The 26,178-nt window shown below is 61.6% G+C and overlaps 1 protein-coding gene across 2 annotated transcripts; it reads right to left on the bottom strand.

Annotated features, from left to right (window-relative positions):
* Positions 1 to 1,748: 1,748 nt before the first annotated feature.
* Positions 1,749 to 22,703, bottom strand: LOC117645423 (protein yippee-like 1). 2 transcript variants are annotated; one of them, XM_034385617.1, is made up of 7 exons: positions 22,467 to 22,703; positions 8,220 to 8,285; positions 4,259 to 4,313; positions 3,604 to 3,758; positions 2,336 to 2,379; positions 2,078 to 2,186; positions 1,749 to 1,975 (listed from the first exon to the last, which is right to left on the bottom strand). In XM_034385617.1, the coding sequence occupies exons 3-7, from the start codon at positions 4,305 to 4,307 to the stop codon at positions 1,886 to 1,888; spliced, it is 447 nt and encodes a 148-aa protein (XP_034241508.1). In that variant the 5' UTR covers positions 4,308 to 4,313; positions 8,220 to 8,285; positions 22,467 to 22,703; the 3' UTR covers positions 1,749 to 1,885. The 2 variants fall into 2 exon arrangements, with proteins under 2 accessions (XP_034241508.1, XP_034241509.1); XM_034385618.1 differs by lacking the exon at positions 4,259 to 4,313 and having other exon boundaries at positions 22,467 to 22,702.
* Positions 22,704 to 26,178: the final 3,475 nt, after the last annotated feature.

The raw sequence follows: 26,178 nt of genomic DNA on the forward strand, positions 1-26,178 counted from the left end.
CCTTCTTTAAACATTTAAAAGTCAATTAGAAGGAAACAATTCATGATTTCTGGCCAAAAAATGAGTGGTAGTCAAGAAAAGAGCATTAATTGTATACTCCCATCATATGTGTAAGTCAACAAGAACAATTTGTTCCAAGGGAGACAGTCAAACAAAAATATTTCCTTAACTCTCAAAAAAAAGAGTAAGGAAAGTATTTCTATCACTGATGTTTTTACTTAAAATAAACTTTTTATGGCAGTGATAAGAACAGAAAGCCACAAAAGTGGTGTCGCTGTATGCTTGCAATGCAACGAGTCACCTCAGGCTGCAAGTGTCTACAATCCAGACACTGCTGTTGTCGTTATCTTTTCCACAATCTGCGGTTGGCTCAGAATAAGTACAACTACCCTGGCCACAAAAAGGTTTGCTCAAATCCATCCTGCAATGGGTCATGCCGAATCGATTCTCACCGCAAAAACAAAATCCACCATCACAACAAAGGAACTTAAACAAGTATACAGCATTGAGTGTACGCTCATAGCATCATCACAGTACTCATGGTTTTTTTAAGGATGTCCATCACAAAATTACACCAAGTAGCACACCAAGTGGTATGCTGCTCTAACTATAACGTAAATCAAGCAGCCCAACTCAGCACATCCAAATAACGTTGTCAACGAATAAAAAACAACAACAATATTAGAAAAGAGAGAAAAAAATCATCACTGGAATATAGATCAATATGAGCCCATGCTCGTCTGATTCACCAACGGGGGTCCGAGAGCTGCGCCATCGGAGGCCACGGTCCTGGGCCTGCATGGGCAGCAAGGCCAGCATGGCCTGGGTCGGGCTGCGCTCCGCGGCCTGGCTGGCCCGGCAGTCCCGGCAGTCCCGGCGAAGCACGTTGGGCCTGGGGAGGGCCTGCTTGAGCAGCTGCAGCACCCGCCCCGTTGAGGTCGTGTCGGAGGCCGTGTTCGAGGCCGTGCGCCCCGCGGCCGGGGCCAGCACCAGCGTCCGCGGCCACGAGGCCGTGGCGGGGGCAGTACACGGCCCTGGCGCCGCTCGGCCCGCTCGGCCCGCTCGGCCCCGCGCCAAACGGCGCACTCGCTTCGGCTTGGGGTCCTTGTAGAGCCTGAGCCGCGCCGGGGAGAGTCCCTCGGGGAGAAGGCCCTCTGGGCAGAGCCCCTCTGGCAGGACTTCCTCCAGGAAGAGCCCCCCTGGGGGGAGCCCCTCCGGGAGGACCTCCTCCAGGGAGAGCCCCTCCGGGTGGACCTACTCCAGGAAGAGCCCCCCTGGGGGGAGCCCCTCCGGGAGGACCTCCTCCAGGGAGAGCCCCTCCGGGTGGACCTACTCCAGGAAGAGCCCCCCTGGGGGGAGCCCCTCCGGGAGGACCTCCTCCAGGAAGAGCCCCTCCGGGGACAGCCCCTCTGAGAGGAGCCCCTGCACCGCGCGTCTCCGGACTGCGGCTCCTGCCAGCGCCTCTGCACGACGACGGCCCCGGCGCCGCCAGCCCCGAGGGGGCCGGGGAGGAGGGCCTTGAGGAGGGCCTTGAGGAGGGCCTTCTGGAGGGCCCGGGCGGCGCGAGGGCGTGCCTGGAGCCGTAGCTGGAGCTGGACGACGACGACGGGCTGCACGAGGAGCCGCCCGGCGACGACGAGCTGCTGGAGGGGCTGTTGCTGCTGCTACTGCTGTCGGCGATGTACTGGATGTCCGACGCCAACGCGGCTAGCCCCGTGGGGCCGAGGGGGCCGATGGGGCCGCGCTCCACGGGGGGCCCCGGCGGCGGGGCGGTGTAGCCGGTCGACGGGCCCGGGACGCACTCGGTGCTGTCCGCCAAGGGGTCGTCGTCCTGGTTGTCTTGGTTGCCCGGCCCTCGCTGAGTACCGCGGGGCCGGCACAATTCTCATTCCCACCCATTCTCCTTTATCATGTGGGCCAGCTCGATGATGTACTTGCCCTCCTTGTACTTCTGGCTCGACTCGAAGGCCAGCTCCTGCAAAGCGCAAAGCACACCGAGGGGAGGGCTCAGTCACTGTCAGACTCAAGGTCACTGCACTCTGTGTACACTCTGCCCGCGCCAACGACCATCCCTTACATATTTCCAGCCGAGCGTCGTCTTGCAGCACTCGCAGTATATGTCGGCGACGGCATGGAGGCCGGTGAGAAGCACGCGCTCCTCCGCCGGTCCGCACCCTACGTTCACTCTGCAACACAAGAGGGACCGTCCGTCAGAACACAGCCCACCAATCTGTACATTTTGCCAAATCGACTATGTCATTGACGTTTTAAATATACCCCCCCCCCCAAAAAAAAAAAAAAAGCATTATTTGAGGGTAAGTAGCCGAGCACTTACACAGAATTGAAGAGGTATGCGCGCCCCTGGCTTCCTTGGAACGACTGCAACAGAGAAACGCAAATTTTAAAACACTAAAAAGCATAAGGGAAATGACTTTTTCTTCCAGTCCACCGCGATGTCGAGAGCAGGCAGACAGCTCGCTCGAGCAACGGGATATCGATGTCGTTGAGTGACGCAGACGCAGCGCGCCACTCCCCCGTGGCCGAGCGCCTAGCGCCTAGCCAAGGCGGGCTGCGGCGTGGCCTCTGCCCGTGGCGGCTGGCGGCTGGCGGCTGGCAGCGTGGCGGCGTGGCGGGACAAGGGGACGTAATTTGGTTCGCCGTTGGCCTGAAATTGGCCGGTCCCGGGGGTCCACGGGGTCCACAGGGTCCACGGGGTCCACGCCATCGAGTGATGAACCGAGAGCAAGCAAGCGGTGAAGCGGCCCACCGCGTCACCCGGCCTCGCCCACGCCTTCCAAGAACAGGGGTGGGGGTGGACCGGGGCGGCAGTCAGCTGTTGAGGGTGACGTCAATGCCTCCAGAGATCGGGGAGGGAAAGGGGGAGGGGGCGTGCGGGTATTACGCCGTACCCAGCTACCCCGCGCAGGGATTTTACAGCGCGTTCGCACCACTCGCGCCACGCGACCAGATTGCCCCCGAGCCGCGAGGGCCGCGAGGCGAGCAGCGTAGAAATAGATAAATCAACTACAGCGCAGCAGTCCCCCATAGGCCAGTGGCAATGACACTTCACCGAGGGGTCACCCACTCTGCGTGCTGGCGGTGCTAGCGGTGCTAGCGCGTTTCGCCCGCCATCACGCAACGCCGTTTCGAAAATCGGAACGGCTAGCTGCCCGCCGTCCTTTCGCTCGGCTGTCACCTGTCACTGGGAGCGCCGCCACGCCGCCACGCGCGGGCAGATGGACGGGGAACCGTTTACCCGACATTGGAAACTGAAATGAAATACAATCTTCCAGCGTCCCATTCGGTTCCTTCGCGTCACCACGTTCTTTTACGCAACCCCGTACCTCTCTCCTCAAAAAAACACTTGCACGCGCCGAACAAGGTAATCCATAAAAAAATACCTTCTCTTTCAACAAGGCCACTCATAAACCATGCGAGGGATTTAAGGCCCCTTTCAGACCCCCACTAGCCCCTCTCTCTACTTGCGGCCTGCCTCGCCTAACCTTTCCAGTTCATTTCAAGGCTGCAAGACCAATAAAATAAATTTCTTAAAAAAAAAAAAAAAAAAAAAGCTGATGACAGGATTTGAACCCGCGACCTCACCTTTGAAATGAGCTCGTCGTGGTTGGCCAGGTGCGCGCGGCAGTGGATGCACGAGTACGTGCGGTGGCAGTGCGGCAGGTAAGCCTGGAAAGTCTTCACCATGTTGGCAGGACTGGCTGTGGGACTCGGACGACCCTCGAGGCAGTGGCCAGCGTCTGCAACAAACCGTAACCAACCATCAGTCTCCCTACGCGAGTGTGTCACGCACCGTTTTCCGGCATGAGGTAATCGTCATTTCCACGCGCAAAATCGTACGAAAATATGAATTATTATGTGCGCAAATTGTGCGTGAGGCAGCGCACAAACGTGAAGTCGGTAGAATTGAATAAACCCCGACCATGAGACGTATTGCTGGTGACACTTCAAGGCACAACAACAGCCAGGGCTTTTAAAATTTATTTTACTAATTAATTTATTAATTTGGAGTTTCCCTTCCTGTTGACGGCGTCAAGCCATCAGTCCCGACCAGCGGGATGCAGGGAAAGGTGCCAAAGCATAAAAGCAGCCAAATTCAAGGCGAAAGGGGTTCCGTCACGAAAAGCTAAAAATATTCGCCGGCGGGGGGGTTCGAACCCGCGACCGGCAAGTCATTCGTCCGCCTCCTGCTCACTAAGGACACAGAGCGGCGATGTTTATTTGGTAGAAGGCAACTCACGATCGGGGAGCATTTCGGTCCGAATTCTGTTTCTTGCTGCGCGGATCATCAGTTTCTGTAACAGGCAATCGATGTGTCTTACACGCCAGCAACACGTCAAAACAGGGTTCACCATGCACGAAGTTGAGACAAGCTACTCTGCCAAATCTTTGTAAAGCAATTTCGCAACGAGAGGGAGAATTTTTAAGAGAGAAACGAATTTAATGAAAAATAAATGTAAAGTGTCAGCTGCAACTTTATTAATACGATTCGAGATAATTAAAACGGGCTGTTGAAAGGGGAAAGTTTTAACAGTGTGGAGGAGCGACGCCCGGAGAAATTGGCGGAAATCGGACGTGAGGGAGGAAAGGGCCTTGGCCGGGGAGCAGGAGGGACCGAAACCGGTCCGTGTTCCCGCCAAGTACTCGGCGCTGGCCCGACCTGCACCGTATTTCCGACAGAGTCAGAAATAACTGGAGGAGGAGAAAGAGGCCCCACTTCGCAAAACCGCGATCCATAGCACGTTTCTGGACGAGAACCGCAACCCGCCGCACGATTCGCGAGTGGCGCCCACCGCAAAACAGCTCACACTGTACCAACCTTTATTTTCCCGGTGTTCGCAACCCTCTTTATCGACGACTTATCGGCATTTCGAGTTCTCGACGGTTTTGCCCGCAGTGTATTAACGACTTGGGTTTCCATCCAGTCAGCCTACGCGCGAAGGTGGCCCCCGGGCAAAACCAATTAAATCAAAAAAAAAATTAAATAAGAACTTCGAAAATAAAAATCACGTCTTGTCTGGCAAACTAATTTCCAGACTCGCTGGGCGTTTCCAGTACGATTCCCCGACAAGTCCGCGAGCGACGCGGTGGTACGCGTTTAGCACGCGCTTCCACGCGTCCAGGGCGGCACGCGGCACGGCACGCCTCAGTACAGTCTAAGGTCAACCGGCCGAGGCGAGAGCGGAAAAAAAAGCAAAACTGTAAACCACCTACGCGATAATCAAAGCTTCTTCGTCAAGATTCCCGCAAAAAATGAATGAAAAAGAGACGAAGGAAAAGTCTCGTTCATCGTTCGGCAGAGGGCACGCTACGGTCAGTGCGCCTGCCAGCGGCATGCCGGCCAAACGCGGCGCTTTGATTGGTCCGGCCCGCACCACAGTGTACTGGTCACTTTTACTTGTCAACAAGTCCGATGCACTGGGAGTGTACAGTGTACTCGTCGACGCGCGTGACGAAACGCCCCCAATTGGCCCAATGCTATTCCTATCGAATGACGCTCCACGCATGAGAAAGAGTCTATCGGCGCCGCGCCGCGCCACGCGCCGCCCGAAGGAGGCCACCTCGGAGGCGGTCAAGGAGAGCTTATCGCAGTACGCCTGACCCCCGGGCCAGACCGCCGGCCCGGCCCGACATGAGAATGAAATCCAGTCCACAACAAAAAAAGAGTGAGGTTAGGTTGCCCCAAATGCCGCCCATCTGGATTGTGTGCGACGGCGACGCAATTCATGACCGAATAGCTTGTACTAAAAATGATTACTTCCAGTGTGCTTGCACGGGATGTGGCGGGGGGAGGGGGAAGAGGTATTGGGTCTCGTGAAGTGGAGTCGACGCATCGTCAAGGGCCGGGGCGGTTTCCTCCGACGAGGAAAAAGCGGCAGTCTCTACGAGGGAAAAAAGAGGGGGGGTCTACTTGACCTCCGCGGGGTCGGCCTCAGGCAGCAACCCAATCCAAAGGGGCAAAGGAGAAAACCGCCTTTCCAGCGTAGCGCCTGTGAAACGGCGGGTAGGCAACGGTGCACTCCTGTGCGAGGGGGTTGCCTACCCTGGGTTTCACAGGCGTCTCGCCGGGGGCTGCCTGCAGGCCGCGGGCAGTTCCGTTAAAACAAACGACGGTTGCCTTTTCCGGGTAGGCAACGACTTGGCCTCGCCGTGCACATACAGTGCAGTTGGCGCGGGTCAAAAGCCCGTCTCGTGTATTGATTGCCCGCTACACTGCGAGTGAGTCTAGCCAAAGCGAAGGTTGCGTTCGCGCCTCGTTCCTCACAGCCACTTTCCGTTCCGTTTCGTTCGCGCCAAATGTTTTTGTTGTTGTTAGGTTAGGTTTTTTTCCCGCGCGCGCATCGATTGGTTTGAATGGCCCGCGCGGTGTTTGCGGTCCGTCCGTGTCGATTGGTGTTGACAAACGGGGCGGCGGTATTTCGAGCTTCTGGTGTGGTGGTGCGCCACTTGCCCGCGAGGCGCGCAATTTATTTAAAAACATGGAAGGCGGGCGGCAGCAGCAGCGGCAGAGCACGCGGAGGACAAAGGAAAGCCAGCCGAGGCGACGATCCGCATCGGGGCCGCCAGCGCGTCTCTCTCTCTCTCGCACTCACGGCGTGCTCCGCAAGGGTGCGAGAGAGACAGAGCGACGAAGCGCGCAGAGGCGACGGCGACGCGCTGCACAGTGGGCCAGAAGACCGGCGGAGGCGGACAAAACTCTCGACGCGTTTTGAGCTCCAGAGTCGCTAAATGGGACTCGAACCGAACGTGTGACCCCACCAATGGATTTCTCTCCGAACGAGGAATCCATTGGTGGGGTCACACGTTCGGTTCGAGTGCTGTTTAGCGACTCTGGAGCTCAAAACGCGTCTACAGTTTTGTCCGCCTCCACCGGTCTTCTGGCCCACTGTGCGCTGGCGACGCGATGGCGCCACCAGCAGCACGGAAGCAGGAGGGAACAGGGAAGGGGGCGGTCGCCAATCTTGCATTTTCGCTCGTTGCCGTCCCCGCCGTCCCCGGCGCCTTCAATGAGCCTGTAACGAGTAACGATGCAAGGACGACGCGCGTGCGGGGGGAGGGGGAGGGGGCTGTTGGTGGTTGGGGGGCCCGCTCGGGGTTGATGGCCTCGCGTCGCCCGGGCAAGCAAGTGGGTGGCAGCCCGAGGGGGCACGCGGGCGGGCGGCGAGGCGGCGGGGCGGGGGGTGGGTTTGTTGACGTCCAGAGGCACAGGCGAGGAACCCGAGGAAACGGGGAGGAAGCGGGAGGGAGAGGACGCTAAGGGTATGTTGACGTTCTGGAGAATACAGCGAGGAGGTGGGGAGCGCTAAGGGTTTGTTGACGTCCAGGGGTCGCGCTCACTAGCACGCTGTAGGGATGTGCGACTGAAAATCACGAGGTGGAGTGGGGGGGGGGAGGAGGGCGAACTGGGTGGCAACGGGGGGACGGAGAGGGTTGCTACACCAGATCGGTTCGTTGGCCGAGACGAGCTGCCGCGCCACTGCGCACTACGGCAGAGCAATCACCTGGACCTCTCTCTCGCACCCCCTCTCGTCCCCCGCCGGCCTCAGCCTCGGAAAAACCAATACCAGCCCAAGCCAACCGGATCAAGCAGGGCCAAAGCGGGGCCGCGAACACAGCTCAGCAGCCTGCCACGCTGCCGCGGGTCGGGGAAGTATTTCCCACCCCGGTGCTACCCGCGGCCCCACCCGCGGCCCCACCTACCCCATCCATCTCCAGACCAACAACAGCGGTCGGGAAGAAAGAGGAAACGCAACGAAAAGAAAAAAAAAGAATAGACGCCTTTTCGTTATTTCGTCTCTCCCTCGCCACGGCGCAGTCTGTCCGTCCGACCGAGGGGGTATAAAAGAGGTTTTTCTGCCCGGGTTAACACGCGCCGCCGCGCCGCAGACACGCACGAAGGGTACTGCGCCCCGCTTCTAATTAATCGTCGCGCATGTGCATAAAAACTCGTTGTTTTAGGTTTTTTCCGGTTTTCCCCGCTCGCTGGAGACTTGACGGCCCCAGGGCCCGGCTCGGCCGGAACGCCCGCGAAGCGCCGGCTAGGCAACCACGCGAGGCAGCCCTGCGCGGCGGCGCAGCCCGCCTCGCCCATCGCAGGCGGCGACCTCTCTCTCTCTCTCTCTCTCTCTCTCTCTCTCTCTCTCTCTCTCTCGCACTCGTGGGGCGTCCCGGGTAGGTGCGAGAGAGACAGCTGTACTTACCGTTCAACTGCGGCGTCGCTGTGGCGACCGTTCCTCTTCGGCCGCTCCGCAGGCATCCAGAGGCATCTGCAACAGGAAAGCCCACGTCAGCTTACAGTGTGCCGAAACCAAAACACGGCCGACGGGCCGACGGCGAGGTGCAAAAATGGGACTGTGGAGCTCAAAACGCGTCCAGTATTTTGGCCGCCTCCACCGGTCTTCTGACCCACTGTGCAGCACAGTCCCAAGTGGGTCAGCACCGGCAGCCACGCCTCCGCCCGCCACAGTCATTACAAGAGTCCGGCTGAATGCAAAGAGCACTTGGAGGCAAAGTCGGGTAGAGCGCGCAGCGCGCGGAGCGGTAATGGCAACACCCATGGCGGACTAGAGCGGCAGACCGCGCCGCGCCACGCCACGCCGCGCCGCGCTGCACGGCACACGATCGCTGCTTTCACCCACAGGAGGACACGCCGCTGGAGAAGAGAAGCATACCGGTGGTCGTTACTGCCCCCACCATCATTATTTCGCTTTCCTCCTTTTTACTTTTAGTATTTTTCCAGTGCGTCGCTGCCGCCGCGGTCCTTTGCAGTTTCCTTCAGGAAACACAGGCTCTCTTCAAAAGTAAAGCAAAAGAAATCAACTTTGCTTATTTTTTATTTTTTTGGTGGTAGCTTTGCGGTTTATGACGCAGCGTTTTTCAAAGCGAGTTATTTATCCGGCTGAAGTGGAGCGGGTTGAGCCGCTCTTTGTTTGGGCGAGAGCAACAACCCTGCAGTGCCTGGCAGTGCCTGGCGGTGCCTGGCTTGGCTGCAGTACTGCACCTGCGCCCGCCGAGCCGCGTCCGATAAGGATATCGGTGGGCCACACGAGACACATGTCTCGCTGCGCAAATCGAGACAAATCCGTCAGCCCGCCCGCCTGTCTGTCTGTCTGTCTGTCTGTCTGTCCGTCCGTCTGATCGTCGTCGCGCCGCACGCTATCTGCCGCCTCAAGAGCCCTTTCAGGAAGTGCACCGCGGCACCGCCAGGGCGCCGCCAGGGCACCGCGCGCCAAGCAGACTGCGAGCCGAGCCGAGCCGAGCCGAGCCGGGCCGAGCCGAGCCGGGCCATAGAGCCGAGCCGAGCCGAGCCGAGCCGGGCCGCGCGTGTCAGACTGGCGAATTTGATAAGCCCGCCAGCACGCCGCTAGGCCGCTGGGTCACGCAGGCACAACACTGTCTGTTTACATCGAGCTTCCTAGAACGGCCGCCAGGGGCCGCTAGGAGCGCCGAGCGTCGCCAAGCGGCTCGCTATGCTTTTACGGTGGTAGATCCGCGCTCTGCGCTCCGCCAACAGTGCAGTGGCGGGACGACCAGGCCAGAGCGCTAAATTTCGAATTGAGGACCTCGCCAAGCCCCGCGCGCCACCGCGACGGGCATGACGGACGCGTCTCCGGGGACGCCGCGGGCTTCCTTGTTCCTCCACTGTAGGGGCAGGGCAGGGGCGGCGCCGGGTGGTACCCCACTGGCAAACGGCAACCAATCCGCAGGGCTTCCTGGCCGGCCACTCCGAACAGCCCCCCGTCTCTCTCGCACTCGCGGGCCGCGGCGTCCACGGGCGTCCAGGTGCGAGAGAGACGGGGGACGGCGCGCTGCCCCGAAGCAGCCTGCAGTCTGTCCTGCAGCCCGGCCGGCCTGGCCAAAGGCCTGGCCAAAGGCCTGGCCCCGTGACCCGCTTAGATTGCCTGCAGACGCTCTGTCTCTCTCCCACTCACGGCCCGTCGCGGGGCGCACCGAAACGCCGCGCGGAATCGCCCCACCACGAGATGAAAGTTGCCGTCGCGGCGCCGCGAACCCGCGCTCCGGAGTCCGGAGGAGTCCGGAGGAGAAGGGACCGAGGCTGTCGCCGGGCAGCGGAGGGAGCGAGCGCGGGGGCGTGAGTGATGGTGATTGTGCGAGAGAGAGAGAGAGAGAGAGAGAGAGAGAGGAGAGAGAGAGAGAGAGAGAGAGAGTGTTGTGCGTAGCGCGTTAGCCCTGCTCCTACGCAGTGTTTTTGTTTTGCCAGCCCGGCACGTGTAGCAACAGCGCACCAGCCAGCGGCGGCAGCGGCGGCGGCATCCACCCACCCAAGCACCGTGGTCGCAGCGAGCGTGTGCTAGCGAGCGTGCGCTACAGTGGGTGCGAGGCAGGTGCACGAGAAGACGCACTCCCATTGTCCTGGCGCTGCGCAGTACTAGTGTAGCGGCAGATCCATACACTAATTACGTCACGGCGTCAGGGGCGTCGTCGCCGAGGCTTCGTCGCGTCGCGTCGCGTCGCCAGCCACCCAGCCAGTCACCGCACGTCTCCAAACTCGAGATTGCAACGCAAACGCGCAGCCCACAGCGCGGCACAGCGCGGCACAGCGCGCAGCGGGCGGCCCCCGTGCATATCAAAACGGACAAGCAAGCAGTGCCTTAGCCTCGCACACCACAGTCACCTTGACTGGGGTTCCTTGGTGCCGCGTGCCGCGTGTGCCGCGTGCGCAGTGCATGTAAACCACGTGCTTCTACGCACTCTACACCTTCCTCACAAAAGATCTTCATTTTTTAAATATTTGATTTTTTTTTAAATTTATGTTTTTGCGCGAAAGTGAGTGCAATTTTTGGTTCTAACAACAAAAGTTTTTAATTTTTTCAATTTTTTTTTGGTTTTTGAAAGTGACTGCAATTTTTGGTTCCGACAACGATCTGTCGCACGCCCCCATAAGTGCCAAGATTAGTTTTTTAATTTCTTTTCGCGCGCGAGAGCAGCGAGTGCGAAGCGAGTGCCCTTTGCCAGGCCACGTTGATTCAATCCCAAATTAAACGTTTTCGTCACGTCGGCTGGCTGCGCTGGCTGCGCTGGCTGCGTGCACGCCGCTGCACGGCCCGCCTGGTAACAGCGTGCCGCGGCACGGCCGCACGGCGCACACTCCCAGTTGGAAAAATAAACAGATTGCAAAGGCACTGCTGCACCACTGTACGATTGCCTGGCGAATCAACGAATCGCGCGGGGCGACGCGGGGCGAGAGGGACCTCCCAAGACTAAGACAATAGTGCGCGCACTCTGTCACACACACTCTCCCCTCACACACACCATCGGCCTCTGGCTTTGATTTTCTGCACCGGCAAAAAAAACGGGGAGGAAAAAGAGTGAGTGTACACTGTACTACCTGCAGACAGACACACAGCAGGCCGTTATCAAGATGCGCTTCGGGGTTTGGAAAGGACACTGACAGGATTAGGCTCGCGGCGGGCCTTCGCCATGCACTATGCAGCCCCTCCGCCCGGGGCTGTCAAGGACGCATCAGGACGAAAAGGGGTCGTCCTGAATCAAGCAAAAGGAGTGTCAAGTGTCGCGGACGAGCGAACAACTAACCAAAGAGATTCTGCGCAATTCTGCGAGGATTTCCGGGGTCGGGCGTGCCGACCGTCTACGCTTGGCTTCGCGTGCACCGATCGCGATGAAACAAAGTTCGTCTCGACTCGAAAAGTCTGCAAACTTTTCCAGCTGCCATTTTGTTTATCCGGGGCTTAGCGCTCTGTCTGTCGCGTGGCGGAGAGCGGGGCGCCCACCAATAATAGGCCTCCGAGGCTAACCCGTTGCGACCCGGACAGCCAGCCCTCCTGGACAGCCCTGGAGAGCGTAGGCAGTTCGAACCGGATCCGCGGGCTGAGCCGACTCAACTGCTTTCATCGCGAGCACTTTGAAGCGCGTCCCTCGAACAACGCGTGTCCCATTTCCGAGTCGTCGTCATGCAGACCGACCGAACAAAAGTCTGAGGTGGCTCAAAAACACTTTTTTATAGGTTTAATTACGCAACGGCGGCTCGTTACCCAACCCGAATCGCGGCGCTACTCGGGTCGTGGCCGCCTGTCCGTTGCTTGTCCATTCGTGAGAACGCCTCGCGGAACGCCTCGCGGAACGCCTGCTGCAACACTGAACGTGACGCCTTCGTGGGATTAGCGCGCGCGAATCCAAACTGGCGGGTCGCTGCCGCCGCCGCGCGCGTGTCGCCGACACACACACACACACACACTCACGGCGACACACTGATCACCAAATCACTTTCTGTACACAGCGCGCGGCTCGGGTTCGCGGGGCGTGCGGGGCGTGCAGCAAGCCTGTCTAGTCCCTCTGGCCGTCCGTCCGCCCGACCGACTGTCCGAGGCATGTGGGTCACAGCCAGGGCTCAACCAGGCCACTGGCAACCAACAGCCACAATGCACTCCCAAAGTGGTTACAAAGTGGCCGCGAGCAGCCCAACGACAGCCAACTGGCAGCGAAAGGGCATGACAACCAGCCTCAATGGGTGCCAGGCCAGATGGAAGCCAAATAAAGGGTCAAAATTAAATAATGTCGCTTTTCTAACATTAGCTCGAGTTTGGGCGACGCAGCGAAATTCACTTGGTCTTTAGACAAATGCGCCTCACAATTCGAAAAATTCATTCTGAATGCGCGATACAATTTGAAAAGGCGGTGCGTTCGCGCCACACACTGCAACGAGGAAGCAGGGCGGGTCTGGCTCGGCGGCCTGGCGACTGCAGCACCACCACGACAAATGACAATACGACTTGATCCCGGCTGATCTGTCCAAGGCGAGCCGCCGCTAGCCGCCGCTTGGCGGGGACACTCGTCAGCGACGCCGCCAACGCGGCCGGCACCGCCAGGGCACCGCCAGGGCACCGCAGCACAGTGGGCCAGAAGACCGGTGGAGGCGGCCAAAACTCTGGACGCGTTTTGAGCTCCAGAGTCGCTGAATGGGACTCGAACCGAACGTGTGACCCCACCAATGGATTGCTCTCCGAACGAGGAATCCATTGGTGGGGTCACTCGTTCGGTTCGAGTCCCGTTCAGCGACCCTGGAGCTCACGCGTCCAGTGGCCGCCAGCGCCGGTCTTCTGGCCCACTGTGCTGCGGCACCGCCAGCACGGCCAGCACGCACGAGGACTCCCAACTAGGTCGCAAATTCGAGCGCGCCGACAGCGGCTCGTCATTTCGGTGCGGCGAGAACCGTTCCTCCAGCAGACGACGCGCAGCCAATCACCGCGCCGAGCTATTTGCAGTGGCGGTCCTTGGGCGGCGGTCGAAGTCAACCCGACGGCGTAGTGCGTGCTGCGCCGCGGTTGCGGTTGCACGCCGCGCCGATGTATCAACTTAATTTTTTTTCGGTTTCGCCCAATGACACTCGGCGCACGATTCGCGCTCGGCGCGCCGCTGGACCACTGGAAGCCGCCACTCCGAGTCTTTCTCTCTCGGGCTCGAGGGGCGTCCCGTGGGTGCGAGAGAGACGCACCGAAGGACGCTCGGAATCGGCCAGCGCGTCCTTGGCCAGGCCGGGCGGCCCTGGCGGCCCTGGGCGGCGTGCGTCCGGTGGCGGGGCGGGGCGGGGCGGGGCGGGGCGGGCGGGGCGGGGCGGGGCGGGCCCAGCTCGTCCTACTCCAAGGAGGCCCCGAGCATGCTCCGCGCCGCTCCGCGCCCCCGCACGGGCCGCACGCCGCGGAGGCGAGGCGGCCAACTCGTTAGAGGCTCCGCACCGCTTCGCCATGGCTTCGCACCTGGCCGCGGCCGGGCCAGGTCGGCCAGGTCGTCTGCTGCACCAGGACGTGCTGGCGCGCCTTGTGCAACACAGTGGGCCGCGGCCAAAACTCCAAACGCGTTTTCAGCTCCCGAGTCGCTAAGCAGGACTCGAACCGAGCGTGTGACCCCACCAATGGATTGCTCTCCGAACGAGGAACCCATTGGTGGTGGTCACACGTTCGGTTCGAGTCCCATTTAGCGACTCAGGAGCTCGAAACCCGTCCGGGATTTTGACCACCTCCACCGGGCTTCTGGCCCACTGTGCACCGTGCCGCGCGTGCCACACTACCGAGCCTGCTCCACGCCAAGGACCGCACGACCGAGACCCGTCTCACGGCGGCTCTACAGTGCATGCACCAGTCGACTTTGTACCGCACAAGAAAAACAACATTTTAGCCTATCCGCGCGTGTTTGGTTTCAAATAGATTTGTGAGCCAAGCCTCGTACAGTGCACGGCGCCAATATTTGTTTTGACGGCTGTGGCCGACCTTCAGGAGACTCTGGACCTCGCTGGGCGTCACAGGGCGTCGCTCGTCGCTAGGGTGGCGGGACCCAGAGGCGGCGCCGCAAACCACGTCCAACATACCTGCAACAACGATAAAAACAACAGATGAGCGTTACGAAATCATTCGCCCACATTTTTCCAGCAGTGAGAAAAAAGGAGGGAGAGAGAGGGAAGGCTAGGCGAGCGCACGGCTGCAGTGGCTGCAGCGGTACAAGCGAGATAAAGAAAGCAAAATAGAGAGCGAGCGAGCACGGCGCGCGCGTCACGGCGCGGCCCGTACTGCGCACCGCGCTAAAATAATAATCAATCGCAGTTCCACTTGGCATTCGAACGAAAGCAACGCAAACAACGGCAAAAACACGTGGACGCGCCATTAAGAACACAACAACAACAAGCACGACTCGTTGTCTCTCGATTCAATAAAACGGACCCTAATGCATCGACGCTTTTACGCGGCTTCGCGAGACGACGGCGTGCTGCTGCACTGTGGGTGCGGCTAAGGCCATATTTAAGCAGTCGCCTGAGATACGGCGTGCGTTGCAGCCGCCAAGGACGCCGACAGACACGACAAAAAACGAGTTTTCATTTGGTAAGGAAGTTCGCGAAACTAGGCAGCAGGCTGCTTGCTTGTTTTTTTGTTGTGTTTTTTTTTGTCTTTTTTGTTTTTAAGCGAACCTGCATCCTCCCGCACGGTTGCCAAGCCTGTAGGTCTGTTGCTAGACAGGCGCAGAACACGCCCGGCCAGGCCAGGCCAGACCAGACCCGCCGCGCCAGTCAGCTGTTCTTGTGGTCAGACCGGCTCGGCTCGGCTAGGCACGGCTCGGCACGGCACGGCTCGGCTAAGCCAGCTGTAGACAGCTGCAGGCGGCAGCTGCACACAGCTGCGACTCGCATCGCATCAGCTGAACTGCCCGGCAACTGCACCGTGCGAGGCACCGTGCCGCCGTGCTCCTTGTCTGGAGGTCTCGGCCGCGTCCAGCCACGCCGAGCCGTGACGAGCCTGCGTAACTAGAAGCCACGCCGCCACGCCGCCACGCCGCGTCGCCAGAAGGCGCGAAAGGGCATCCACGAAACGGGAGAAAGAGGCAAAGTGAGTGAGGAAGAGGCAAAGAGAGACACAGGTGAAGAGAAACATAGGCAAAGAGAGACATAGGCAAAGTGAGAGAGAGGCAAAGTGAGAAAGAGACAAAGAACGAAACAAAGACAGGACGAGACGTGAGCGAGAGGGAGGGAGAGAGAGAGAGAGAGAGGACAGGATGGAACGGGACTGAAAGAACGTGGAACGGCAGGACGTGAGGGTCCCGGAGGGTCCCGTCCGGTCCCGGAAGCCTGAGTCACCGTGTTTGGGCTGAACACACGCACACACACACACACACACACACACACACGCGACGGCGGCACACTGGAGCGCTCTGTGAGAGCACGCGCGCTAACAGGATAGCGTCCCGGCCTTGACCGAGTCGGCCAGCGTCTAGCGTCGCCCAGCGTCGCCCAGAGCGTCGTCGCCGCGCTCCGCCCCGCCTTCATCAAGGCCCGCGCGGCCCCGCGCGGCCCCGCCCGGCCCCGCCTGCAGTTTGGCGCCGAGATTGGACGGCAGAGGCCGCGGCACGCTGTCGCACCCGCCACGACAGCCAATCAAACGCGGCCGTTTCAAAGCTCCCGCCAAAACGGGGCCGCCTGATTGGCCAGGCCGAAGCACTACTTGTTGAAACGCCCAGACCGGCCAAGACGCTGACATTGGCAGCGAATCCGGCCGGCGCCAGTGGTCAAGTTTATCGAGTCCGGGCTGCAGTTTCTGCGATAAAGTCCCTTTTTCGCTGCACGCCCCGCGGCACCGCGCGCGGCACGCCACTGCAAGGGTTATCGGCAGGCGTTTTGCGTACAACACGCGGCCAGGCCAGGCCGACGGGGTGCTTTATCAACCTCGTCGTAAAATCCAACGCGCACCACCACCGTATCGGAAAACTGAAACGACTGCAATCAGCCGATCGAGCAAGGCCTCGCCGTGGCCCTGCCCGCGCCGCGCGTGGACGGACGGACGGACTGACGGACAGCCGCCCTCGACGCGCCAAAAACGCGTCGGCCACCCGGGCGGCGAGAAAATGACAGAAACACACACTTTCACTAGCCGCCTGTTGTTGTTGTTTAGTGCCAGTTCAGCCCGGGCACGGCGGCACGGCGCGGCTGTCTTTCTCCGGCTGGCGGCAGCGCGGCACGGCGGCGAGGGGCATCCAATATTCACGCGGGCCAAATTGAAACCGCTGGAGGGCACCACCTGGGCCGCCGCCGCACAGTGGGCCAGAAGACCGGTGGAGGCGGACAAAAGTCTAGACGCGTTTTGAGCTCCAGAGTCGCTAAGCAGAACTCGAACCGAACGTGTGTGACCCCACCAATGGATTCCTCGTTTGGAGAGCAATCCGTTGGTGGGTCACACACACGTTCGGTTCGAGTCCCATTTAGAGCCTCTGGAGCTCAAACACGTCCGGGATTTTGGCCGCCTCCACCGGTCTTCTGGCCCACTGTGCACCGCTCCACTGGGCCAAGCCAGGCCAAGCCAGGCCACTGGGCTCTCTGGACCACCGAGAGTGGTGCGCCACTCCATGCAGCGCCCTCGGAGTGACTGCGGGGCGTCGCGTCCACATTTCGGGACAAAAATAACACCAACCTAGCGCCGCCTAGCGCCGCCTAGCCTAGCGACGGGGCCAGCCTGCGCCAGGGCCCGCGCCAGTCCGTCCGGGGGGCCTTCTCTGCCTGTGAGACATTTTGCCCGTGGGGGTGCGACCCAGAGCCACGTGTCGTTGTAAGGGCGGAAGAGCACGTGCATGCACGCACACAGACGCGCGCACACACACACACACACACACACACACACACACACACACACACACACACACACACACACACACAACACACACACACACCAACACACACACACACACACACACACACACACACACACACACACACTCGTGGTGAAAAGCCGTGCGTTGGTCTCCCTCTCGGCCCCTTCCTTCTGACACAAGGCCGGGACCAAATCAGGCTTCCATCCGTCCGCCGCCCTTTGTCCCGTTTCTTCCCTGTTTCTCCCCCTTTTCCCCCCGGGGGCCTAAAGACGCGCGCAGCCGCCTTTTCGCTTCATCAACAAAGGTTTCTGAAATTCATGAGACGGCGAGGCTTCTGTGTGTGTGTGCTGCTGGTGACAGCGAGGGGCTCACGGGCGAAAACGCTGCACGGTACGCCACCGGTACAGCAACACTCAGTGTACACTCAGTGCCAAGAGCGCGGCAAACCTAACAGCACCCACGCCCGCAAAGGTAAGTACGCCTCCCCAGAGAGTAGTACGCGCCACGCCGCCACGCCGCCGCGCTCCATGCCAAGAGCGCAAACACCCCCTCGCGGCGGCAGCAGTACAGTCAGTGCCAAAAGAGCACGCCACCAACGAGGTACAGGCAGCGCCAAGAGCGGCGCACCTGCACTGCACGCACAAAGACTGAAATTAGACGCGCGTGTACAGTCACGCAAAGCACGCATCGACTGCGGCGCACTTCGACCGAACTGGAAAACACGAGATTTCCCGAACAGGCCGCAGCGAAAGCCGCAGGATGGCCACCGAGTGCAAGTGGCCGCAGTGTACCAGCAAAAAGGATCGAACCGGGAATCCCATGTGTACAAAACCATATCGTGAAAACAAAAACGCGCTCCGTCGCGAGGGATCGACCCATCGACCTCTAAACCGCGTAGCGCCGATGTTTCGTCATTGTCATGGACATCTCGGTCAGGGTGCGGTGCGGCGCGGCGCGGCGGGGTGCGCATTGCTGCACCTGTGGCCTCCAAATGCCGCAAGGCACGGCCTGCTTGCGCGAACAGCCTGGCGCGCACGGCACGGCGCGGCACGGCGCAGGCACGGCACAGCAAGAAGGCGAAGGACCACCAGGACCTTCCTCCGCCCCCTCGGCGAGTCAACGACCCACGCAGATGGGCCGCGGGCAAGCCTCGGGCAAGCCTCTAGGCCTCTGGCATGGCAGGGTGGCTGAGTAATTCATAAGCACGTCAATGCCCTGCTCGCTCGAAGGCTCGGCCTGCTCGCTCGGCCTGCTCGCTCGGCACGGCGACAAAGCCCCTCAAAATAACGAGGGCCATCGCCCGGCAGGTAGGCAGCCCGGCCGCGCGACGCACCGGTCCGCAGCGGCTGCCTATGCTCAGCCGTGCGGCGGCGGGCTAGGCAACCCGCGGCGTGCGCGTGCGTCGCGCGCGGCTGCGTTGCCTACCGGTCGGGGGCTTCCGTCACTTCCGTCGCGCTGTCTCTCCCGCACTCGTGGGGGACGCCCGGGCCGCGGGGGTGCGAGAGAGACAGCGCCAAGGATGTTTGGGTGTCCGGCGTGCGTCCGGCGTGCGTCCGCTCTCCGCAGTGACCCTCGCGTGCGTTTGCAGGCAGTGCAGGCAGCCCGTCAGACCGAAACGCACCGGGGGCAAGGGGAGGGGGCGGTTATTTCGAGCAGTTGATTGCTGCCAAAGCCAAGCAGGAAGCATAGCGGTGCAACACTGCAACGCGCAGCAGCCCGATTCGCATTCTCCGTCCCTCTCGCACCCGCGACGGGCCGGACGGGCCGCGCGACGCCGCCGCGAGTGCGAGAGAGAGGGAGAGAGGCGTTCGCACGGAAGGAGCTCCGACGGCGCAAACACCGCGGCAGCCATGCGGCCATGCGGGGCATCGCCAAAGCGCGTTCGATCCGGGCCGCCCCGCCTGGCCCCGCCTGGCCCGGCCACCGAGAGGGACAGCAACAACAAAGACACGTTCCTGCACTCGAAAAACCTTGCCCCTCAAACAAATACTTTGTTATCATAGCAAAGTAGGTATTTTGCGCATACAAAGGTCTCCTATTGCGCTTGGCAGATAATACCTTAGGCTACTCGAGTCGGCGCCAGCCATTTAGCCCCCCAGTTCCCTTCATTTTAGCACACACACACACACACACGCACGCACACACACACACACATACACACACGCACACACACGCACGCACGCACAAACCCATGTGGTGCAGGTGTCCGCGCGAGCACACGCGACGGGCGAGTCCTTCCCTCTCCCCTGCCTTTCCCCGCCCCCTCCCCCTCCCCCCTCCACTTGAAGCTCCCGCGGGGCAGTGACCCGTGCGGGAACTGCAGGGAGGAGGAGGCGGCCATGCAGCCGGGCTGCCACAAAGAGACTTGACGCCGCAGCAACGCCAGCGAGCACAAAGACAATTTCTCATAGAGGACGCTAGGGGCGTTTCATCCGCCGCGTTCGGGCAGACGCCTTAACATGCACCCCACGCGTGGTCGGGTGGCAGCTGAGGAGACCTGGGAGAGCGAGCGAGAGAGACACAGTGGATGCGGAAATTAAGAGAATTCCACCTGTCGCAATCGCAAGCTGCACCCGTCTCCTCCGCGTTCGACTACATCGATTTACATTTCGATGCTTTCCAGTTTGTTCTTCCGGCCGGAAATGGTCCGGCACGCTGGCCTCGGCAGGGCGACAGTCACATCGCTCTGTCTCTCTCGCACTCATGGGGCGTCCCCTGTAGGTGCGAGAGAGACGGCGCGACGAAAACGACTCTCAGTCTGCAGCTTCGCAAGGACGGCGATCGGGCCGAAGTTGGCGCAGATTTAGGGCGACCGTGCTCAGGGCGGCCGCCTCCAGCTCCAGGCCCTAGAGGCCCTAGAGGGCCGGCAGACCGATTCCGAGAGTCGCTTTCGTCGCTCCGTCTCTCTCGCACTCATGGACGACGTCCCGTATAGGTGCGAGAGAGACAGAGCGACGAAAACGACTCTCGGAATCAAGTCTGCAGGCAGGGCCACCCATCGATGCCCTCGGTCGCTTCGTGGCGCTCATGGCCCAAGTTGGCTGGCGGCGCTCTCCAGCGGAAGGGGGGAGGGGAGGGGGGGAGGGGGAGGAGGAGGGGGAGGGGGAGGGGGAGGCTCTGGGCGGCTTCTTGAGCGGCTTCCACGACGCGCGGCCCGAGCACAACAACGGCCAGAGGGAGGAGGAGAGCACGCCGTCAACCGGGAGGCCAGTCATGCACGTGCAGCAGCTCTTTGACACCGCGACACCTTCTCTCTTCTTCTCTCTTCCTTCCGCCGCGGCGACAGGACAAGGACAGCGACAGCTCAAATTTGTTCCGATTGTGTTCATGACACACGGCAAAACTGCGCGCCGCGCTGCGGGAAACCGCGACCCGTGATTTCGCTCTGTCCCACTCCTTGCCTTCCCCCCTCGCAGTGTGCAGTGCACTGCCGAGCCGCAGCGCGGTGTCACCGCGTCGACCAATTTGGCGTTACCAACCCAACGCGGCGAAGCACACCCCAGCAAAGGCATTCTGGTGGAAAGGTCCGAGGGCCACTACACCGTAGAGGGAGTGCGATAATCCAGCGTGGACGCAGCAGCTGCCTTAAGTCGGTCCAGATCACGACTGCCAGGCCTTTGTCGCCGCGTCGCACAGTGGGCCAGAAGACCCGTGAAGGCGGACAAAACCCTAGACGCGTTTCGAGCTCCAGAGTCGCTAAACAGGCCTCGAACCGAACGTGTGACCCCACCAATGGATTCCTCGTTCGGAGAGCAATCCATTGGTGGGGTCACACGTGCGGTTCGAGTCCCATTTAGCGACTCTGGAGCTCAAAACGCGTCTAGAGTTTTGTCCGCCTCCGCCGGTCTTCTGGCCCACTGTGCGTCGCCGCGGTACCCGTTCCCTCTCCAGCGCAACTGCCGCGGAGGCAGGTCCAGTTAGACGCTTGTTCTCCGACGCGGCGGCGCAACGGTGCGCCAGGCCCCGCCAGGCCCCGCCAGGCCGACCCCGAACAGAGCGCTCTCTGTCTCTCTCGCACTCACGCGCGCCCCGCTGCACTGCGAGAGAGGCAGAGCGCGGCGCCGCAGGACGCGCTCAATGCAAGCCGAGCCGCGACGCACGACGGCAGGGACCGGCGGGGACCGGCCCCAAACGGGGAACCCAGGGGAACCCAAGCCGCAGGCCCATTTCAAGCAGCCAAATTGGAATTTCATGTTGGGTTAATTGCCCGTCGGTCCGATTGTGGTCTGGGAGCCGCCGCCGCCGCCGACTCAAGTTGCCCAAATTTTTGTGTACAATGGTGCGAGCGATAATTTTCCAGTGGTGCGTTTTCAGCAGGCCGAGTTGATTTTTCCAGCGGGCCACTGGAGAGACGCTGCTGCAGCCTGGAGCGCTCCGCGCGGTTCAACTCTTTGTCTGGCCCCCGCAGTCTGGATCTGGAAGTTTCATTTTCCTTTTTTTACGGGTGTGCCGTCGCCGTCTACCCTGCCCTGCCTACCTCTCGGGCGTGCCCTGGCCGTACGCCGTCGTGCAGCGGTATTTCCTGGCCGACCAGTGCTTTGGGGGGGGGCATCGGCGCCGTACATACAGAGTGGACGAGAACGCCACGCTCGATGCCGCCACGCCAGAAGCCATGGAGTCTCCATTCATCGGGCGGTCCGAAAGTGTTTCTGCCTCCCTCGCACACCTTCGGGACGCGCCCGAGGGTGCGAGAGGGCCAGCGTTGCAGGACTCTGGAGACGCTGCAGCCCGACAAGCAGGCCGTGGTCTTCCCCGCAGCGCACGGCACGGCACTGCAGGACGCGCAACAAGCCCGCACGGCCGTGACGCGTGTGGTGCGTGCTGCGCGTGCAGCACCAGGGGCGGGAGGGGGGGGGGCTGCCAGCGCAGCACGGGGCGCAGCACGCCAGCTGACCACCAAAACAAAGGATGCACGCGCTGCAGAGCCACGGCCTGGCACGGCCTGCTCCGCTGCACCTCACGCAGCACCCCCGCACGCACGCTGCACGCTCTCTCGCACGCACGGCCGCGGCAGCATCATCAGCTGGCGGGCCTGGCGGGACGGTGGTGGCTGGCACACTGCTGGCACGGCGCAAAAGCGCATCCGGGACGCATCACTCGCGGTGCTCGCGGTCACCAGCAAAATCGATACTCGGGGCACACCAATGACACCAGTGACACCAGCGACTGGGCCTGCACCGCCAGCTCCACGCACTGCAGCGCCTGCAGCGCGCCGCGCGTGCGGGACAAAGGGGGCGGCGTCAACACCAAGATGGCCTGGTCCTTGGTCCTTGTCACAACAAAGGGCAACAAAGGAAGCACCCCGACGACGAGGCGACGAGGCCTCCGCGCTGGCCACGCACCTTCTGGTCATGCAGGGCCGGGCGTCGCGTCCTCCCCCCTGTCTCGGCCTCTGCTCCGGGGCAGTCCTCTGGCCGTGCTGCTCCAGGGCCTGGCTGTGGGGGCCACCAGCTCGCAGGACTTCGCAGCTCCGCTCCGCACACAAGCCGACGGCACGGGGCTCGCGAGTGTCTCGGGCAGCGCTCGCTCGCGTACTGAGCTGGCCGCCTGCTTCGATTTATTTGGATGGCTGCCCTGGCTGCCTGGCTGCTGCTTGGGTTGTTGTGGTGCGCACAAGCGCTGCGCACTGGTCCGACCGGTGGCGCCCCTGGCGGCGGCGCGGCCAAGCTCGCCTGCCAGCGCCAGCGCGCCAGCTCCGCGGGATCGCCGCGCGCTCTAGAGGCGCGAGGGCCGAGAGTCGTTTTCGCCGCTCTGTCTCTCTCGCGCTCGTTCTGAACTACCAATGAGTGCGAGAAACACACAGCGGCACGAGGACTCTCGGAGCCAGCCTGCCGTTTCCGAGTTTCCAACGCCACTCGGCTCCGCTTCGGCTCCGCTTCGGTACTCGGCCGAAGGGACTTCGGCGGGGAGGGGGCGGGCAGGGCGCAGGGCGTAGGGCGTCCAGAGTTGTCGCGGTCAGACACAAGCCGAGGACGGGGCGACGGGGCGGGCGGCGTCGCGTGGCGTCGCGACGCCCTATGAGACGCTGCACTGCGAGGCTGCTCGGCCTGGGCTTCCTGGAGGCAGCCACGCCGAGCCGCGCGCACCCCAGCACCCCAGCAGCGCCTCGAAGCCCGAGCGAAGCCTGTTGCTGATGGGCTGCCATTTGCATGGCCGCGGGGGAAGGCCAGGCTAGGGTGTCCGCAAATCACGTAGCGCCCGCGGGAAGGGTCACCGTAGGGTGGAGTGTCTCATCCAGCTCAGGGCCGCCAACGCTGCCGTTAGGCCGCGGAAACAGACACCACACAGTGGCCCACTATTTATCCAGAGCGGAAGCGACTAGGTTCATTCTCTCACACTCGAATGCTGAAAAAGAAATGTAGAGTCGTAAACGGGAGTGAATAGAGCCGGGCGGAAATCGCGAAAGGCAGGCGAGGCGCGGCGCGAATGAATCGGACTAGACTCTCGAATTAATTCGACGGAGCTGCCATGAATTAGCCTGAATTAGCCTACGCTAACGGGATTCCGACTACTGTGTTCCAGTGGTGGTCGTTTTTCCGCCGTTTTCACAGTGGGGACGACGCGGCGGGTCGTGGCCCCGGCCTGCGCGGAGTCACCCCTGCCGCTTGCCTCGGCTTGCCGCCACGCGACCCTCTAACAGACGGACTGCTGGAGGCGGCCGGGGCCGCGACCAGCCGCGACGCGACGTCCTAAAGGATTCAAGAACGAATCCGCTGCGAGCGCGCGTGACGGCGCGACAGTGTACTACTACAGTGTGTGTACTTGTACACTGGCCCGACACACACACACGCTCTAGTCAACACGACACACAAAACTTGTGCGCGTCGTTCTGAGTTTTTATTTGGTTCCGTTTGTCTGTGTTTTTCTCGTGTCGTTTCGCGGCTTGGCGGCGCAGTGCCTCGCAGTGCCTCGCAGTGCAGGGAGCCACCGTGCCCGTCACGTGCACCGCGCCGCGCGCCGCGCCCCCTATCGGTGCAGCAGTCCCTCTCGCGCTCAAGGGGCGTCCCTGCAGGAGCGAGGGAGACAGAGCGACGGAATCGGTCTGCAGCCGGTGCAGCCCAACCCGCTTATCGGCTGGGACGTGCAGGGCGGCAGGGTGGCAGGGCGGGCCGTCCTCCAAACGGCGGCTCTCCGTCTCTCTCCCTCTCGCCCTTCCCCCGCGAGTGCGAGAGAGACGCGACGACGGCGGCGTTCGGAAGGCCGGGGAGGGACGCGTCCGGAAGTGGAGCACTTGTGCATAATGCAGTGTGTAGTGCGGGCGTTGGCGGCGTCCGCGGCGTTAGTGCAGGGATCCAGGCCGGCCTTCACCTTGCCCACCTCGCGTTCGAAACGCGGCTTGGGCGCACCGCCAGCCAGCGCCAGCCAAGCAGTGTAGTGTTTTCTAGCGGACCGTTGCGTTCGCCGCGCTGCCTGGCTACCTGCCTGCCTGCCTGGGAGTGTGACGCAGGTGCGGCAGACGGCTGGTAGACGGCCGGGCCGGGCGTGAGCCATAGAGTCCCGGGGCCCCGGGGTCCTGGGTACGGCGGCCCGGGGCGGCGGGGTCGCCGTCGTCTGGGCGGCGTGGCGGCGTGGCAGTGTGGCGGCGTGGCGGCGGCGTCTTTGGTGGGCGACAAAGCCTGGGCTGTTAGTAAACGGGAAGCGCGGCGCGTCGCGCGGCCGGCATCAAAACAAACGTCCGCGAGGTCCCTCAACCGCCGCGCCGCGCCGCGCCACGCCGCACCACGCCGCACCACGCCAAGTTCGGGGCGACGGTCCTGCCGCTGTCTCATACTGTCCTCGCGGACACGGCGAACGCGACGGCCTGACCGTTGCCTACATCTCCCCTCCGCGACCGGCCACCTTCCTCGCGTCACCGCCTTGCTGCGGACGCGCTGACACACAATAAAGTTTAAGGCACCCGAATTCAACAATTAGCATCGACCACGTTCGTTTTAATTTTTATTGTTTCGAAATGATTTTGGGACACAGGTTTCTGACTCACCCACAGCAGACTGATTCGCTCTGTCGCACCGCGGGGCGTTCCCTCGCGGTGCGGAGACAGAGAGTGCCCGGAGGCCCGGCCGGAGGCGTGGCGCGCGATGGTGGCGGTGGAGGCCGAGGTAATGAAGCACGACACGCATTTCCAGTGGCGGTACTTCCGGATGACCAGGCCAGCCGCCGTCATAAAGTGACGACATTTACATTGCGTCTGTGTGTGTGTATGCGTGTTTCGCAACCGAGCATCGTAAATGTTTAGCCGACGACGGCCGGGCGGGGCGGGGCGGGGCGGCGACGTAAGTACAACGCACCGGCGGCGTGTCGAGCCGTGTCCCAATCCATGCCGGCTGCTTTTACCGAGTTTGTACGCATTAGCTTTCTACCGACGCGGCAGTGAGCATGAAAAGCGCCACTCAGGCGCCTGCAGTGGATTTGCCAGAAGGCCGGTGGAGGCGGCCAAAACGCTAGACGCGTTTTGAGCTCCAGAGTCACTAATGGGACTCGAACCGGACGTGTGACCCCACCAATGGATTCCTCGTTCGGGGAGCAATCCATTGGTGGGGTCATACGTTGGGTTCGAGCCCCACTTAGCGACTCTGGAGCTCAAAACGCGTCTAGAATTTTGGCCGCCTGCGCCGGTCTTCTGGCCCACTGTGGCCTGCGAGTGAGTAGGCAGGCAATTCGCATTTGACAAGTCCTCTGGAAACGCTTCAGCCACTCAGTCAGTTCTTCGGCAGAGCTAGGGTGCCCATCATTGCCGACCCATCACGCTCGGCACACAACGTACGGTCGCCTCGCGGCCCACGTGACATGTGCCCGTCCAATCTCGTCCCGGTGCCGTCCCGGTGCCGGCGGCCAGCACGGCCACGCCACGGCAATTTCGGCAATCGCGGCATTGGCTGTACCGTTAAGGACTGGGTAATGGCAATCAGAACCCCCCTCCCCCCTCCATTACCTCTCCCCCTCTCTTTGACCTGGAACGAGTCCCCAATCCCAAATTCGACCCTCTTTCGCGTGGGCAGGAAATTGACCGGATCCTCTCCTCCCATACTGTCCCAGCCCCCCCCCCAATTTCAC

This window comes from Thrips palmi, unplaced genomic scaffold, assembly GCF_012932325.1.
Source record: "Thrips palmi isolate BJ-2018 unplaced genomic scaffold, TpBJ-2018v1 HiC_scaffold_18, whole genome shotgun sequence".
In the NCBI taxonomy this organism is placed as follows: Eukaryota; Metazoa; Arthropoda; class Insecta; order Thysanoptera; family Thripidae; genus Thrips; species Thrips palmi.